Source organism: Sciurus vulgaris, assembly GCF_902686455.1.
Source record: "Sciurus vulgaris genome assembly, chromosome: 11".
NCBI classification, from domain to species: Eukaryota; Metazoa; Chordata; class Mammalia; order Rodentia; family Sciuridae; genus Sciurus; species Sciurus vulgaris.
Genome location: NC_136472.1, coordinates 6804633 through 6821388, shown reverse-complemented (window position 1 = coordinate 6821388; position 16756 = coordinate 6804633). Strand labels below are relative to the sequence as shown.

General features: G+C 47.0%; 1 protein-coding gene across 4 annotated transcripts in view; it reads left to right on the top strand.

The window, feature by feature from the left end:
- Positions 1-16477, top strand: part of KDM2A (lysine demethylase 2A) — a 104708-nt gene extending 88231 nt beyond the window's left edge. For all 4 annotated transcript variants that reach the window (XM_079103210.1, XM_079103209.1, XM_079103211.1 and 1 more), the window contains 9 exons: positions 4575-4658; positions 6018-6287; positions 6778-6909; positions 8446-8535; positions 10177-10889; positions 12798-12961; positions 13483-13641; positions 14196-14411; positions 14990-16477. In XM_079103210.1, the coding sequence (XP_078959336.1) occupies positions 4575-4658; positions 6018-6287; positions 6778-6909; positions 8446-8535; positions 10177-10889; positions 12798-12961; positions 13483-13641; positions 14196-14411; positions 14990-15171 (2010 nt within the window). In that variant the 3' untranslated portion in view covers positions 15172-16477. The remainder of the gene's footprint in view (positions 1-4574; positions 4659-6017; positions 6288-6777; positions 6910-8445; positions 8536-10176; positions 10890-12797; positions 12962-13482; positions 13642-14195; positions 14412-14989) is intronic.
- The last annotated feature ends 279 nt before the right edge of the window (positions 16478-16756 follow it).

Genomic DNA, 16756 nt, shown 5'->3' with positions numbered 1-16756 from the left:
ATTCTTACCTTGGTTGCCCATCTTTTATTCTACATTACTCCTATGTGGCGTGATTTGTCCTTGTTTAATTTGTAATTTGGAAAGTTATTTGGTGTTTTTCCTAGTGCCCTGTCTAGCTTTTGTCCTTTCCTAGTGACCTCTAGAATTTTTACTTGCTACAACTTGTACTTTATTCTTTTGGAGTAACGTGTTTCCCTTAAAAATTTGTAGTTTATGATCCCTCTAGGTTAGATAGCACTGAAGACCAAAATAAGCCTTTTCCAGGAAGACCTCCCATTATCCACCTTACTGTTAAGGAAAGTTTTTTAAACAAAATAAGCTGATGTAGTGGATCTTTAAATCTTAAAATGAAGTGCTAGGGAAAGGTTTAGGATTAGGATGACCATAGAAGCATTTCCAGGAGGAACTCAATATAGAACACTTAAGTCCCTCCTTCCCTTGGTAAACTACCATAAAGATTAGCAAATGCCCTTAGGTTATGCCTGTGTTCTCACTTGGGATGGGGGGGTGTGTGGGGGGGGGCAGCCTGGGTGACAGTGAGACTCCACTGACTGATTACACTGCTCCCCCACCAGACTTCAACCTATTTAAGGACATTAATTCTATTCCAGAAACTCACTAAGACAACTATCTTGGAAATACATAAAAATGCAATCAGTGATTAAAGCTATATGTTTATGTCAAAATAGCATCCAATTTCAAAAAAAAGTCATTTTATAAAATATTTTTTTGTCAGTGGACCTTTATTTTATTTATTTATATGCTGTTCTGAGAATTGCACCCAGTGCCTCACATATGCTAAGCAAATGCTCTATTGCTGAGCTACAACTCCAGCCCCCCAAGTTACATTTTTGAGGGCCTGAAAAATTATGTAAATTTGGATCCACACTGCTGCTCTTAGTCTTCTGTTCATGCCCAACTTCTCAGCCCATTCTGATGCAAGGTGCGCTGTACATCTCTGAAAACCCAACCTGTGTGGGCACCATCCCTTGCTTCTGTAGCCCAAAGAGTGTGTGTTCAGTGTGGGCTTCATACTGGCTGGTGCTGTGCAGGTGGAGGTGTGGGTAACACATGTCAGTTAAGTGACTGTCAGAAAGTAGCACTGAGATGTGTCTGACAGGATGGAGGACTGGCTGCTTCATCTAGGGAGTATCAAGACTGAGGCTAGCAAAACAGACTTGAATAGAAGTGGAGTGGTATCCCAGGTCTGGGGAAAATTCTCATGGGCTGAGGAGACTGGAATTGGGAGAATGCCTGGTCCCTGGCTTCCTATTTAGATACAAGATGGTGAAGTGCTTTGACCTTAGGTTGTGCCTCTGCTGTTTGCCTTGGTCGTGATGGAACTGCGAAGATTGCTGCGTAGACATTTCTAGAACGCTGGTGGTTTCTCATCAGAACCAGAAGTAGACATCTGTTGTAGATGTAGTTCATGGGAAGTAGCCGTATTTTATTGAGTGTCTCGGTATTGGCTAAAATGTGCTATTTTGGGAGGTTTTTCTGGAAACACATGCTGGTTCTGGATGGTAGGTTGAGAGCTGCAGGAGCAAGGGCAGGTAAAGCCTGTGGTGTGCAGGGAGAGAAGGAAACTGGGGAGGAGCTTGGTTCCTCCTCAGGTCAGGCTTTAGGCTCTCCCAGGGGTTTGCCAAAAGAGGGAGAGAAATATGTATGTGCAGTCAGCCAAAGAGCTCTGGCCGTAACAATAAGAAGTGACCCTGAGAAGAGAGCTGTGCGCTGAGACAAGGACAAATGCAGGCCTGGGTGCCCAAGCGCACAGGGCAGAATGGGTTAAAGCCTTCCCTTCCGCCAGCGGCTTCCAAAGTCTGCCACCGGGAGCCCTGGGGGTTGGCCCTGGGTTCTTCTGGTGCGGTGGAGAGGGAGGGGAACGGGGCGGGGCGCCGTCCCTACCCGGGGGCGCCTCCTCCAATGGCTTGAGGAGAGCGGCTGCGAACACACCCCCTCCCGGCGCTGCAGCAGAACGCCGGGCCCTCTGCCTGGCTGGCTCACTCGAGCTCGGCTCCCCCTCCTGCCATCTTCCGTTGCAAAGCATTTCTGGGAGCTGCATGTGGGTGACGCAGCAGCATTGTTCGCAGGCACAGGAAGCCGCGGCTGAGCTGAAGGGCTGAGAAGGAGCTCAGAGCGCTGCCTGCTGCTGTCTCTGGAGAGCCTGAAGGGTTAGAGCTGGACTGTTCTGCCCAATGTGCTCTGAGAGATTCCAGAATTTTCAAGTAAATTGAGGTTTTCCTAGAGGCAGAAAACCTAACTCCTTCCGCACAACTTCCAACACAGAAAACAAAACAAAGACGCTGGGGAAACTTCACCCAAGAGCCTCGGCAGCTCCAGAGCGACGGGAAACGCAAGGTCAGGCGGTCGGTTGGCAAGCCCTTTTTGGTTCGGGGTGTGTGTAACTGTAGGGACTTTGTCTCAGCCGAAAGGTAGAAAAACTGCCTGCCGGAGACCGTCCAGGACAATGCTTATGTTACTTGGTGTTGCTTGAGCCGTCATTGCACTTGCTTGCTCACTGGTGGGATGTGCTTTGGAATTGGGTCGCTTGGCTTTGGGGAATCCTTTCCCCCTTCTGCCCAGACGCCCTCGGTTCTTTCCCTTCCTGTGATCCATGGGGTGTGGGCCTGTTTGAATGTTCTCCCGAATGCCTGGAGCCTAGATAGGCGGCAGCCTTTCCGCACTCCACCCCCGCTCCCCCATACCAAACCCCCTCTGGTGAGGGGTGGTGGCTTCTTTATATGGTTTCTTGTAGGGCCTCAGCTGGAGTCTGCCTTTTTTGATGAAAGCAGGGCGTGCTTGGTTGAATGACCCCAGCGAAATAAAGCTTGGAAGGAAATCTGCATTTCCCTCCACACCCACACGCACCCCAGTAACTGAGCCATGGACGTGTGAACAGCTGCCCCCCACACACCGCCAACACAGTTTCTCCACCTCCCGTTCCCTGTGCCACCCATAAAAGTCTTGCAGGTAGAATTAGATTGCTTTTGGTGAACAGTTAAGTTCCTTTTCTACTCTCTCAGTCAGATCTTTCTGTGCAGTCTGTTTTGCTGAAAGTGGAAAGTCCCTGTTTGTGGACAGCTCAGTTCTCTCGGTAGAGGAAATGGGCAGAGTCCTACTCCTCAGCAGTGCGGAGTGGGGGAGGGGAGCCGTATACTCCCTGGCGCACATTTTGAATGGACCCGAATTTTTCACCCTAGGAAGATTAGTGACCCAGACCAGAGCCTTGTTCCACGTGGCACCACACCCCGCCTCTTCACCCCCACGCAGTATGGTGCTAACAGGAGGCTCCAGAATAGGATGCCATAGCAACTTAAAGTAAATAAAACGCCTGCAAAGGAGATCGGTTTGGGGGAAGGTGAGAGGCATCTGGAGACTTGGCAAAAGGCAGTCTTGATAGAGGAACTTCACCAGATCTTACAGGGTCTTTGGAAGCCCAACTCTGAGATTTGGAATGTGATACTTAGTTAAGGATTAAGATAATTAAAAATCCTGATTATGAAAAGTGGTTATTAAAGATAGCTCAGGCATGCAGACCTGTCTAGGTCAAAGTTCAGCTTTTTCTGAAACAGTTACTGTCTCTACACACTTAAGCAAGTGTAACTTGTCTTCCAGATTTGCATTCTTTTATTATGGCATTGCTTTAGGGCTTAATGAGGTCAGAAGAAAATATTTCATTCTGATGGAAGGTTTGGGCTTCAGAAATTTGTCTAAAACATAAAAGGTTTGTCTTCAAAATAACATTCAACTAATGTGATTCGGTTAAGTGGCAGTTTTTAACTGCAACATTATTCCTAAGTCATTCAGGCTTGATTGGTTAAAGTCATAAGAACTGTTGCCCCTGAGATTCCTGCCCCATTAATAGAAATAAAAGCAAATTGCTTTCTGTGAGTGTACGTGTGTGTGTGCGCGTGCGCGCAAATCAGAGATTTCTGTAATCAGCCTTATGAGATCAGAGTCCTGTGTTGAATCAGGATATTAAGGCTGTGCTGTTTGTCCTATTAGTTCAGTACTAGCCAATCATTTTGATGTGTTCATCTCCACGTACATTCTTTGTGTACATTCTTCATCTGCAAAATGAAGGCAAAACTTAACTACCTTATAATATGCACTAACCAGTGTAGAGACGTAAAAGGACATTATAAACTTTTATTGTCACCACTGCATGACAAGTAACATTTGTCACCATTGTAGCTAGTTGCTTCAGTGTCGTGTTAGTATGCAAATATAAGTAAAGGGTTGGGGGCTGGGGTGCGGCTCTGTGGTAGAGCACTTACATGGTGTGTGCAAGGCCCTGGGTTCCATCCCCAGCACTTCAAACAAAGAAAAAGTAAGGGTTGGGAGCAAAGGTAAGTTTAAATTCCTGATAAAATTGCTGTAGTCCAGATTTTCTCTTTTGTCTTTGATTTATTTTGCAGCGAATCCCTGTATAAAGGGAGATTGCAAATAGTTGCCAACTTGCCTTTCCCTTTGGAGCTTGATGAGAATAAGTGTTAAGTGTGGATGCTGTTGGGAATGGTTGAGCTCTGTGTTCACCTGCTCTGATTTTTCCTTCTCTCCTGTCCTACTCTTAGATTTTGCTGGAGGAGCTTGCCAATAGTGATCCCAAGTTAGCCCTCACTGGAGTCCCTATAGTACAGTGGCCAAAAAGGGATAAGGTAAGAAACCCTTCTGCTTGATATTCAGCTACTTAAACCTTTTGCTAGCTGATCATTGCCATTCCAGGAAGAAATGAACAACTAGAGGCAAATGACTTTTAGTGCATTAATGCAAACTGACAGAAAAATCATTACTCAGTTCTGTCCTGACTCCTAGGGTCAGTGTAATAGGTTATCTTTGGAGGTGACTCTTTTAACAGAACCATCAAACTGGAAGGCCTCCCTCCAAATTCAGATGCCAAGCTGTGCATTTGTTGACTAAAGTGGATCAGCTTCTATCCTTCTGGCCCAGAAACTTATTATCATCATAGGTATGATTTAAAACTAGTTAAAAGAGAATTAACATCAGCTAATAAATTGTTGGTTGTGAATTTTCATGCCTCTTGACTTTGGGTCCTACAACTTTTTACCATATTTTCCTCTGTCAAGGTTATATATTAAATAAATGGTAGCATTCTCATCCTGGCCATGAGTTCCACCCCTCTTTTGTTTCCTAGATAATATTTGGAAACCCATCACATTCCAGTGGTGTTTAGGCAGAATATAAAGGTGTGGTGTTTAACAATGTTGTTAAAGAACCGCCTCCCCATTCTTAGGTAGAAGAGTCCCACCTGGCCACCTAGGACTGCCCGAAACCCAAAAGAGTTTGGTCATTTCTGATTATTGAGTATTTTGTGTCAGAAAAGAGTTTAAGACACAGTGGAAAATTAAAGACTATATGGTCCTTGTCCTTGGAAAGGTCACTAACAAGATAAATGAAAGCACTGAAATTATAAACATATACCTGAGAGATTTATTCCACACTTCAGTGTTATTAGGAGTATTTGCTGTGTACTAGGTCCAGTGCTGGGATTCAAAGTAATAAAGAAATGTTAAGACCAGTTTCACCCTCAATTAGTTTACCATCCTATTTAGGAGTATATTCTGAGTAGTGACTGGAGGTCCCCTGGGGTGAATTCAGTACATGACACTTACCCAGAAAGCTTCACAGAGTGGCAAATCTCAACAGCTCTGCAAAACCAAAGGGATGTGACTGAAATCTTAGGCTGAAACACTAAGACAGGGACTGGCAGATTTTTCTGTGAAGGTTCAGATGGTAAATATTTTAGGTTAGGTACTTCATATAGCCATAGCTTCTTGGTTCTGCCATCAGAGTATAAAGCCAGCCATAGATGATACATAAACAAATGAGCACAGCTGTGTTCCAATAAAATTTATTTATAAAAACAGTCAGCAGGCAGATTTACTCACAAGCCAGAGTTTGCTAGTTCTGGGCTAGACATACTGCCATGTAATCTTCTACCCTCTCCAGTCTTAAAGCAACCTGATATGGTTGACCTCACCGCTTTCTCTTTCCAGCTTAAATTCCCTACTAGGCCAAAGGTGCGGGTTCCTACCATCCCCATCACAAAGCCTCACACTATGAAGCCAGCTCCACGGTTAACACCTGTGAGGCCAGCAGCAGCCTCACCCATTGTGTCTGGAGCCAGGCGGAGAAGAGTTCGCTGTCGCAAATGCAAAGCCTGTGTGCAAGGAGAATGTGGTGTTTGCCACTACTGCAGGGACATGAAGAAGTTTGGGGGTCCTGGACGAATGAAGCAGTCCTGTGTTCTCAGACAGTGCTTGGCAGTAAGTAATCTGCAGGATAAAGACTTTAGGGGAAGGGGTACCAGTGCTAGAGGAACTGGAATACATGATGTGAGTCAGAGATTCCAGAACTGAGAAGGGGTAGTTACAGTCTCTTTGGCTTTCTTCATTTTGTCCATCTCTACCTGGGTTCAGAAGAAAAGTCTGTAGGTTGTTATTTAAAATAATCTTTTGGCCTTGCCTGATTTTCAGACTAGTGCTTGAAGGGTGATCTATTTTCTGTCCCCTCCATAAATGAACTAGAAAGGACCTGTGAGGCTAAGGATAAACCAACTGAAAGTGAACTAAGCCCTGTTGGTCTCTGATCCCAGCAGTTCAGTCCATCTTCTTCCTCTGTTATTTTCTATCAAAACCATCTTCCCTCTCTTCCCTTGTCACTAGAGAATTAGGAATCAATCTCTCATCTTTGGTTAAACTGAAATGATAACGATCTAAGTCTGCTCTTTTGGTTTATGTGTTTGTCCTCTCATAGCCCAGACTGCCTCACTCAGTCACATGTTCCCTTTGTGGAGAGGTAGATCAGAATGAGGAGACACAGGACTTTGAGAAGAAGCTCATGGAGTGCTGCATCTGCAATGAGATTGTTCATCCTGGATGCCTACAGGTAAGGAGAGGCTTAAGGTACCCTAAAAGTCTCAGCTGATAGAGCAACAAGAGAGTAGGACATCTGACACAAGAGGCTGCCACCACCTGTACTGTGGCCCCTCAGCTCTGCACTCACAAAGTAGAGTGATTTGACATCAGCCCTTGATTCAGGTCTACTGGTCAGGCTTTGTTTTAGATCTCAAGGACAGAATGGTATGTAATAGACGAGTTCCTGCCCTTATGTCACTTACAGTCTGGCCTCTGGATAGTGTGTTTGGAGTCATCTGGCTCTCATGAAACTGCAGGGTCTGTTTGGAAATGCCTCGAGCTTCAGGCCCTCTGAGTGTCTCTTTGAATATTTGTTCCAAAGGAACAGTGGGGGTGATACTGTAAGTTGGCATTGAAGGAGTACTCTCTGCAGCAGGCTTGAGGCATAGCTGAGCTTTCACAAAGTAATAAGGAAGTGCAGACTACAAACCCAGATGGAGTCAGCTGGTCTGGCGCAGGTCCTATATTCATAAGCTCTCCCCTGATGATCCTGATGTACGGCCAGGGCAGAGAATCATTGTTTTACATACATTTTCTTTTTTACAGTAGGGATAACAGGAGTGCACCACCATGCATACATTCTGTTTTTAATGTTTAGAACAAGTCTATAAAGTTGAATCTATTATATTTCTTGAAATCTAAAGTACATGGATGAGTGGGCATGGTGGTTATAGTCCCAGCTATTTGGGAGGCTGAAGAAGGATTACTTGAGTCCACAAGTTTGAGATTAGCCTGGGGCAACATAACAAGAACTCATTTTTAAAAAATTGAATTCAATAAAATAAAAAGGTGTACGTGGAGGAGTGCTTGCCTAGCGTGGGTGCTGGCACTTTTTTGACCTTTGCAGAAAGTGTCAACTATGTTATGATGACCGCTTCACCAACAATGATTGTAAGACATTGACAGTTTCAGAAAGATTAAAATGTGAAAAATATGTATCGTACAGTTGATAAAATAGAGAATTGCTTCCATGGTGATGACCGTGGTTAATATAGAGCTTTTAGTAAAGGCCAGGCACTTTTCTAGACATTTTGTTTAATACACAGTGATTCAATCCTTAACCACAACCCTGCAAGGCACATATTGTTGTGTCCCCAACAGTTGTGTTGCATTGTTGCATATATCTCCATTTTACAGTTGAAAACACGGGGTCACAGAGACTAACTAACTAGATCATTAGTCTCCAAACCCAAGCAATTATAACCATGACCAGCTGCCAAGATCAGATCTGGTGCTGTTGAGAATCTGTCAGAAGATATCCCAAATTTACCCTGACCTTTGGAAGTCTCTTCATGGAACCTAATTTTGGTCAAGTAACAGAGATTGGTGGTGACCAGTTTCCTAGTGGCTGGGAATGGGTATCACTGCCATTTGGAGCTGAACAGCTCTGTTTTTCCTCCCCAGTGGACCAGCTTGTTTAGAAATGGGTAACTCCTCTAACTTTTTCCCACCTGTATTACACTACGTGATGATGAAGGTAGAAGGTAACACTGCTGTCTGTCTGTAGATGGATGGAGAGGGATTGCTTAATGAGGAATTGCCAAATTGCTGGGAGTGTCCGAAATGTTACCAGGAGGACAGCTCGGAGAAAGCTCAGGTAATGGAACTTACTGGCTTCATTTGTGACTGCAAAAGAAGCATCCAAAATGGGAAGATTGCCGTTTTGTTTGCCTCTGCAGCAGCATTCACAGGATGTCTCTAACCTGGGGAGATTCTTTTTGTTTGTTTGATCTTTTTTCCTTTGGTTACTTATTTGTTTTTTCATTGTTAGAGTTTCTAGTTTCTTGGTTTTGTATTTATTTTTTTACTAAATATTGTTCCACTTGAAATTCACAAATTTCTGAGGTCTTTCATACTCTGGGGCAGTAGAAAGGGAGGAAACTCAACTCAGCCAGGGCTGTTGAGGAGGGAATTTAGGTGTGCAGGTTCTCTGCTGAGGAATGCAGCTAGAAGGGAGGCAGTGGCCTAAGGCTGCCAGTAAATACTGTGTGCTGGAGTTTCCAGTTAAGCAGGTTCACATTTTTATCATCTTCACCTCTGTGGCCTAACAGAAAGGCCTGCCCACCCCACGTGCCCAAATGTGTCATTCAAAGATAGCCCCTCCCCTACAGGGTATCAGAACCAGCTCCATGACCTTGTCCCAGGGCAGTCAAGGTTGCTGGCCTAATGGTTGCCAGTAATGTCAGTGTCCAAAAAGACTCTTGTTACTGGGGCTGGTAAAACAGGACCTGACGGGGCACACAGAAGCAGCAGCTAGCCTATTGTCTACCCTCCAGGGGCCTGAAAAAGAGTGAAGGAGCATAAGGGTGTTTCCGTATCTTCTTATTTCTTCCACATGGACTCCGAGGTAGTTGAAATTTCAGTCTAAATAGCTTTGCGAGCAATTTGATTGGTGCTGAAGTTCTCCTCATTCCAAGTTCTTGAACTAGTAGCTTTTACATTTGTCTTCGGTGGTGTTGAGGGTTGGCATCCCTGCTGTAAAAGATGGGTTGGATATTTCCTTTAAGAAAGTCTGAAATACTAATAGGATTGCTAGTGGCACATAGCAACTGGGCTTTGTTAGAGCATATCCAAGTCGCTTTCCAGAAAAGGACTAGCATCAGTACAGGACAGGTGCCCCTGAATGAGGTGTGGGTGGGCCTGTGGTGTTACTCACTGTGGTCCTGAGCCATTCCCTCTGCAGTTAGTTTCTCACCCAAGGTTCTCATTCTGTTCTCTCTCTCTCGTGGGTCATGGAGTGGAAGTGGTAACTGGGAGGGCTGCGCTGAGATAGATGCTAGAGAGCTCCGAGTCTAAAAGTTGGTGACGTTTGCCCTCCTCAGCCCCTGCTTCCTCATCCAAGGGATGGGTGGACTGTTTATTTTCAACCACTAACATGAGACATCACTTAGGTGAAAACTAAATTAGAGGCAAGGTTTTAAATGGTCTCTTTACCCAGAGAATTATAATTCAAAATCCAGAGTTGAACAAGGTGAGGTACACAATTAAGCAGCCCAGATCGCACTCCTCTGTACTTGGACACAAACCTTTTTGTGACCCACTTACAGATTTTTATTCCATAATCAGTGTTATCTGGCATGGACCTGAGCTTGGTTGCTGATCTTCACAGAGTCTAAATTGCAAGCTGTGAGGAGATAACTCCCTCTAGCAGCTGTGACATCTCTCAGGCTCACCCTATTGGTTTAGAGGGTTTGGAAAAAGCAAGCACTGATGTTGCATTTCTGGGCATATTTTGCAGAAGCGGAAAATGGAAGAGAGTGATGAAGAAGCCGTGCAAGCCAAAGTCCTGCGGCCCCTGCGGAGCTGCGACGAGCCCCTTACACCCCCGCCTCACTCACCCACTTCCATGCTACAGCTCATCCACGACCCCGTTTCTCCCCGGGGTATGGTGACTCGGTCATCCCCTGGGGCTGGCCCCAGCGACCACCACAGTGCCAGCCGCGATGAGCGCTTCAAACGGCGGCAGTTGCTGCGGCTGCAAGCCACAGAGCGCACCATGGTACGGGAAAAGGAGAACAATCCCAGCGGCAAAAAGGAGCTGTCTGAAGTTGAAAAAGCCAAGATCCGGGGATCGTACCTCACTGTCACGCTACAGAGGCCTACCAAAGAGCTCCACGGGACATCCATTGTGCCCAAGCTGCAGGCCATCACGGCCTCCTCTGCCAACCTTCGCCATTCCCCCCGTGTGCTAGTGCAGCACTGCCCAGCCCGAACCCCACAACGTGGGGATGAGGAGGGGCTAGGGGGAGAGGAGGAGGAAGAGGAGGAGGAGGAGGAGGAAGATGACAGTGCAGAGGAGGGGGGTGCAGCCAGGCTGAATGGCCGGGGCAGTTGGGCTCAGGATGGAGACGAAAGCTGGATGCAGCGGGAGGTCTGGATGTCTGTCTTCCGCTACCTCAGCCGCAGAGAACTTTGTGAATGTATGCGAGTGTGCAAGACATGGTATAAATGGTGAGCAGGGATACAGAGGGGTATGGGTATAGGTGGCAGGTCTTCTATATGAGAGCAGCATGCCCCTTTGCACCTGAAGCCTTTGTGGGGTCCTGTGAGGAGCAAACAGACTCAGTCTGTTTCCTAGACTGTGGGTCCTATAGAGATATGGCCTGCTATACTAGCAGGTACCTTTAGGGGAATTTGGCCTATTGCCTCCTCTCCCTGCTCTATGCTTCCCCATCTCTCTCTGCTGGGTGGAGGGAAACTGGGATGGATTTGTACATTTTTATACTAAAACTCAAGTCCTAATGAGCTAGAAGTCTCACCCCACCCCAGTGGGTTCAACTCATCACCTATTGTTGGAGAGCCTATGACATGCTGGTCACTTGTCTGGTTTTTATGACACAGATGACTGCACCTAAGCCCTGCCTTGATAACTTCTCTTTCTACTAAGAGAAGGGGGCATGGTTTCTAAAATGAATTTAAAGATACTCATAATTTTCCAATTTTATTTCTAATCCCCCTCCCCCCCAACCCAAATCAGTTCCTTTCTCCAGCAAGCATATCAGGTACTCCCTGAGACTTAGTTGTCCTTCTTAATGAGACCAGCCTTCTCAGGTTGAACAGACTCTTGGCGGCGGGGTGGTGGGGGATTCCTAGTGATTGATGATCAAAGAGCTTTCCATTGGGCACTGCGGGTTTTTCCTTAAGTTCTAGGATATGTTCCTTCTATCTGGATCACACCCTATTAACAGTAGATCACAAAGTATATTGTCCTGACTAGCAGCATCTTCTTGGGAACTTGTTAGAAATGCAGATCCATAGGGACCATCCCAAGCCTGCTGAATCAGAGCCTCTGGCATCGGTCCAGCAAGCTCTTGCAAGCCCTCCTCCAGGGAACTCTGCTGTGTGCTCATTTGAGGACCTCTCCTCTCTGGTCAGCAGCTAGCTCCTGCCATAGAAGTTTGATGTGCCACTGGTGAAATTTTGTCAGTCTTTAAGTAAAGACCCTGTTCTTTGCCAGTATGAGTTTATTTCTCAAAACAATATGTGGTCTACTCAAATTATCTTAATATTTCTCTTTCTGGGGCTAGTGTGCCTGCCTAACTCTACCTCTGTGGTTTCCAGTCCAAAGTACATAAAGCTCCCATTATGTGTTGTCTTCCCCCTCTCCTGCCAGCCAGAATCTGTGATGGCCAGGGGTGGGGAATTATGAAATGATATATGGAAGTCTGCAGTGGCGCACAGTGCAATGTGTGGCCTGTGGATTTGTAGACTGTGGTGGAAAGTCGATCTTCTCCGTTTCAATACTGGCCTGAACTGACTAGAAGATGTCAAGCTAGCACCAAGGCAGAAACCCAAGGTGGGGAGAGGACTCTCGAGGCCTGATGAAGGGCCTCTTAAGACCTGAGACAGTAATGCATTTAAGGTACAAGCATTGTGCAGATTCTGAGTAGATCCCTACGTCTCCAGCAGCTGTTAGTGACTAAGAAAGAGTGGAGTAAGCCAAATACCTTCAGGCAGTAAGAAACAGTAAAATGTTCCTTTCGATACCCTTCAGTAGGAGCCAGCCATGTTAGTGCAAATAAGACATTATAGTGTATTGTCTCTGTGTCCCTAACAACTATATTGTGTTCTCAGCTGCTCGAGAAGTAGTCAGGGTGAACTGGTCAGGTTATACATTACTTAATATGTAGGTCTGCAAAGTGTCTAGTTGCTATTGAGAATAAGGCAGTTTTTGCCAAGGCTTTGAGGCAAAAGAAAAAAAAAGGGTGTGATCTTTGTTCCTCCTATAGAAGACTATAGGGGGAGTGACCCTCCAGGAGGTGTTCTGCTTTCTCCAAAAGCTCCAGCAGCCTGTGATGGGCACTATGTTGATGGGGGTATCAAGTTAATTACAGCTTGTGCTCTTCTCTTCTGTCACAGGTGCTGCGACAAGAGACTTTGGACAAAAATTGACTTGAGTAGGTGTAAGGCCATTGTACCCCAGGCTCTCAGTGGCATCATCAAGAGGCAACCAGTTAGCCTCGACCTCAGTTGGACCAACATCTCCAAAAAGCAGCTGACATGGCTGGTCAATAGGCTGCCAGGTGGGTGAGCAGGCAAAGCTCTACTGTTGGCAGTGCTTCTTAGGATTACTTTATGCCATTTTTGCCTTTCTGTTCATTAGTAAGAGATTTGCCCAGGCCACCTTAATTGCTGGTCTCCAAGGCATCACTGGACAGGGTAACTACACTAGACAACAAAGAATGGGATCAGGTGCTACCACCAACTACTCATGTCTCCTCACCTTAGCCATTGGAGAGGAAACTTGAGTCTGTTGTTGCTTTGATTTGGCCCCTCATAAGCTCTTCAGTATTTTGAGGTCTCAGAAAGATAGGATGCCACTCATTCTTGTATTGTTCTGGTAGGAGCTAAGCAATCTGTTTAATACCAAACTAGAAGATGTAATAGAGGATAACAAAGGAATCTTTAAATTTGATTACTAGATTAGCATACAGTTCCTGTCTTCCAGTAGACTAAAGGTCGATTCACCTTGTTGAGGTCAGCTGTTAATTGAGGCTTGGAATATGCTGGTAGTTTGTTGCATGTCTGTTTCCATCTGCCGCAGGATTGAAAGACCTCCTCCTAGCAGGCTGCTCCTGGTCTGCAGTCTCTGCCCTCAGCACCTCCAGCTGCCCCCTTCTCAGGACCCTTGATCTTCGGTGGGCAGTAGGAATCAAGGACCCTCAAATTCGGGACTTGCTGACTCCATCGGCCGATAAGCCAGGTATGCTCTTAACTGTATTTGTCCAAGCTTGTCTTAGGGTAGCTTTGTCATAACTGACATCCTCAGAAGCTAAGATAGTCTCGGGAATTAAGCTGTAGAACTGTAGAGTACAAATTCAGAACAGAATAATGGACTTTGAACAAGTACAGGCTATTTATAAGCAGATAACTACCTACAAAGGAGGAAGGCCATTCTCTGGGTCAGTGGAATCTGCAGCCTGGAGACTCTAAGCCTAAGGAAGGCTTGCAAGGGCTTCATGGTGGAATGTCAAAGCTGTTTGCAGGATGGTGTAGCGTGTAGCTGTGGGAAGGGGAGGAGCATTCCACACATACCAGTATAAGTAAGGCATAATCTGGCATTGGGAAGGAAGAAAACTTGTTTCCTAGAAACTGTCCCCACGCATTGCTTACTCCCTGATGGTAGGGTTGGGCGTGGGCAGTTCTGCTTAACCCTGTCTAGGGGGCCTAGCCAGCAAGTAACTGATGCTGCCTCGAGCTTTGGAGCTGGAGTGGAGAATTTAGAGTCTTGATCTAGCTCTTTTCTTGCCTGTACAGGTCAGGACAATCGCAGCAAGCTCCGGAACATGACTGATTTCCGGCTGGCAGGCCTTGACATCACAGATGCCACGCTTCGCCTCATCATTCGCCACATGCCCCTCTTGTCTCGACTCGACCTTAGTCACTGCAGCCACCTTACAGATCAGTCCTCCAACCTACTCACTGCCGTCGGGTCTTCCACTCGCTATTCCCTCACAGAGCTCAATATGGCAGGTATACTACTGCATTTTCATGCTGGACAGTGCCCCTGCCTCCAGGTGCCAGCCCTCTCTCGAACTTGACCAGTAAACCAGAGTGATTTGGGGTCTATTAATTAAACTACATTAACTCATTTTTTCATGGCTGAGAACACAGATTTCTAGCCCTTTTTAACTGACGGAGAACTAGGGCCTGGGATAGATAGGTCCAGAGCCCACATAGATGGCTGCCATCCAGCTATGGATTGGTCAGCCTTGTGGCCCTGTGTGTTCTGTTCCATGGTGCTGTGAGGAAGGCAGCAGTGGTGATGGCATCTCTGAGTTGTGAGCTAAGAGGGCTTTTAGCATTTTGGGGAAAGACTAGGGAAACTGAAGGGCATAGAAGGGCATCTATGGCTGTTTTGTTTGTTTTAACATTTTTTTAGTTGTTGATGTACCTTTATTTTATTCATTTATTTGTATGTGGTGCTGAAAATCGAACCCAGTGCCTCACACATGCTAGGCAAGCACTCCACTACTGAGCCCAGCCACAGCCTGTTTTGTTTGTTTTTTGACTGTTTTTGACCATTGTCCTTATGGCCACTGTGCCCACAGGTTGCAATAAATTGACAGACCAGACGCTGATCTACCTACGGCGCATCGCCAATGTCACCTTGATCGACCTTCGAGGTTGCAAGCAGATCACTCGAAAAGCCTGCGAGCACTTCATCTCAGACTTGTCCATCAACAGCCTGTACTGCCTGTCTGACGAGAAGCTGATACAGAAGATCAGCTAAGACATGCCCAGCCCAGACTGAACAGGAAACCGATCTTCCCCTGCCTCCTCACTGAGGAGAGCTTCTCCCTGACCCTGCACGGGCTCTGAGGCCAGCGTCACACTCCCTCTCTGCTCTCCTATCCTTGAGCTCTTCTCCCACAGGTGGGGCAGAGAGGGTAGTGGACACCAGGCTTACCTGCCTGCTCCTCTTCCTCCAAGGAAAGGGGAGGAGCAGTAGATCCAAGGGGAAGGAAAGCACAGACTGTGCTGTCACGGTGTCTGCTCGCTTGCTCGCCTGCCAGGAGGCCAGGCTCTCGGGGGTTTTGTGCAAAGTTCACCTGCACTGGGCCCTGGGCCCCTCTTCCCCACCTGTGGTCCGCAGCAGTGCCTGGTTCTGAGCAAACTCCAGGGAAGAAAGCAGCCCTGCCTCTGGTTCTCCTCATGGTGTCCAGTGCGTGTCTCTCCTCCATCACACTCTCCCGGCTTCTGCAGGAGGGGCCAGAAGCCCCAGGAATACCAGGCCCAGCAGATCCCACTGGTGCTGTGGAGATGTCTGAAGCCTAGGGCCCTCATCTGTGCTTACCCTCCTGTTCCTGAGCTTGATGCTGTCCAGCATTCATGCTGTTCACATATTGTGGTGTATCTCCCTCCCCACCCAGCCCCTTGACTTTCCTACTAGTCTCTGTGAGGTCCTATTGCACTTATTGGAATTGAAGCTCTTTAGAGGAGCTGGAACTGTACCCCAGAGATGCCCGCATTTCATTGCTACCAGGCAGATTATGAGACAGGCACCATCTCCTTATATTCCACCCCTGCCTCCCACTGACTGCCCTCTTCTACATGTCCTCATTCCTGCCTGCATAGGGCTTTCCCAGAATGTGTGTCCCCAGAGGGAGCAGCCTGTTTCCCCCAGGTAAGGAGAGCAGAGGACTGGCTGAGTCCCCACCTGCCTCCAGACCAGGCTCCTCCAGGCTTCTGGTTCAGCATAGCCCCCTGAGCCCAGGTCTGTGCATTGCCCTGTGGCTCACTGATCTGGTGCCTTTCCAGGGGGAGGGGTCCTGCTTGGAAGCCAGTCACCTGCCCTCTACCCACAGCTGTGGAAGGGGGTGTGCATGTGCCTCTGTGTGTGCGGCTGAGTGTGCTATGCGTGTGTGTGGAGGGAGGTAGTGAGGGGAACTTGGTGTCTCACTCCACCACCCTTTGTCAAGCCCCATCAGCTGCCCCCTTTTACTTTGCATCAAACGGCCTGTCCAAAGATCCTCTCTCTAGGGCAGCAGAGAGCTTTTTGCACTTTAAAAAAAAAAAAAAAAAAAGGAAGAAAGAAAGGTCGGAATTTCTTTTGGGTCATTTTTAAGTGTGTGAGGAGATGCTCAATAGCAGCAGCCTGTGACGAGCTTATAAATGATGGATGCAAATTTGCACTCTGCTCCCCATCTATAAGGAGATTGATAGCACAACCTTGCCCCTGCCTTCTCGTTCTCCAGCCCCATCCCTTTCTGGCCCCTATAATGTAGCCCAGTCTCAGGCTTTCCTCCTGAACCTCTAGTGGGGGGTTGGGGTGAATGGAGCCTGGCACTAGGGGTCTGAAGTTTGAGCCACCCTGA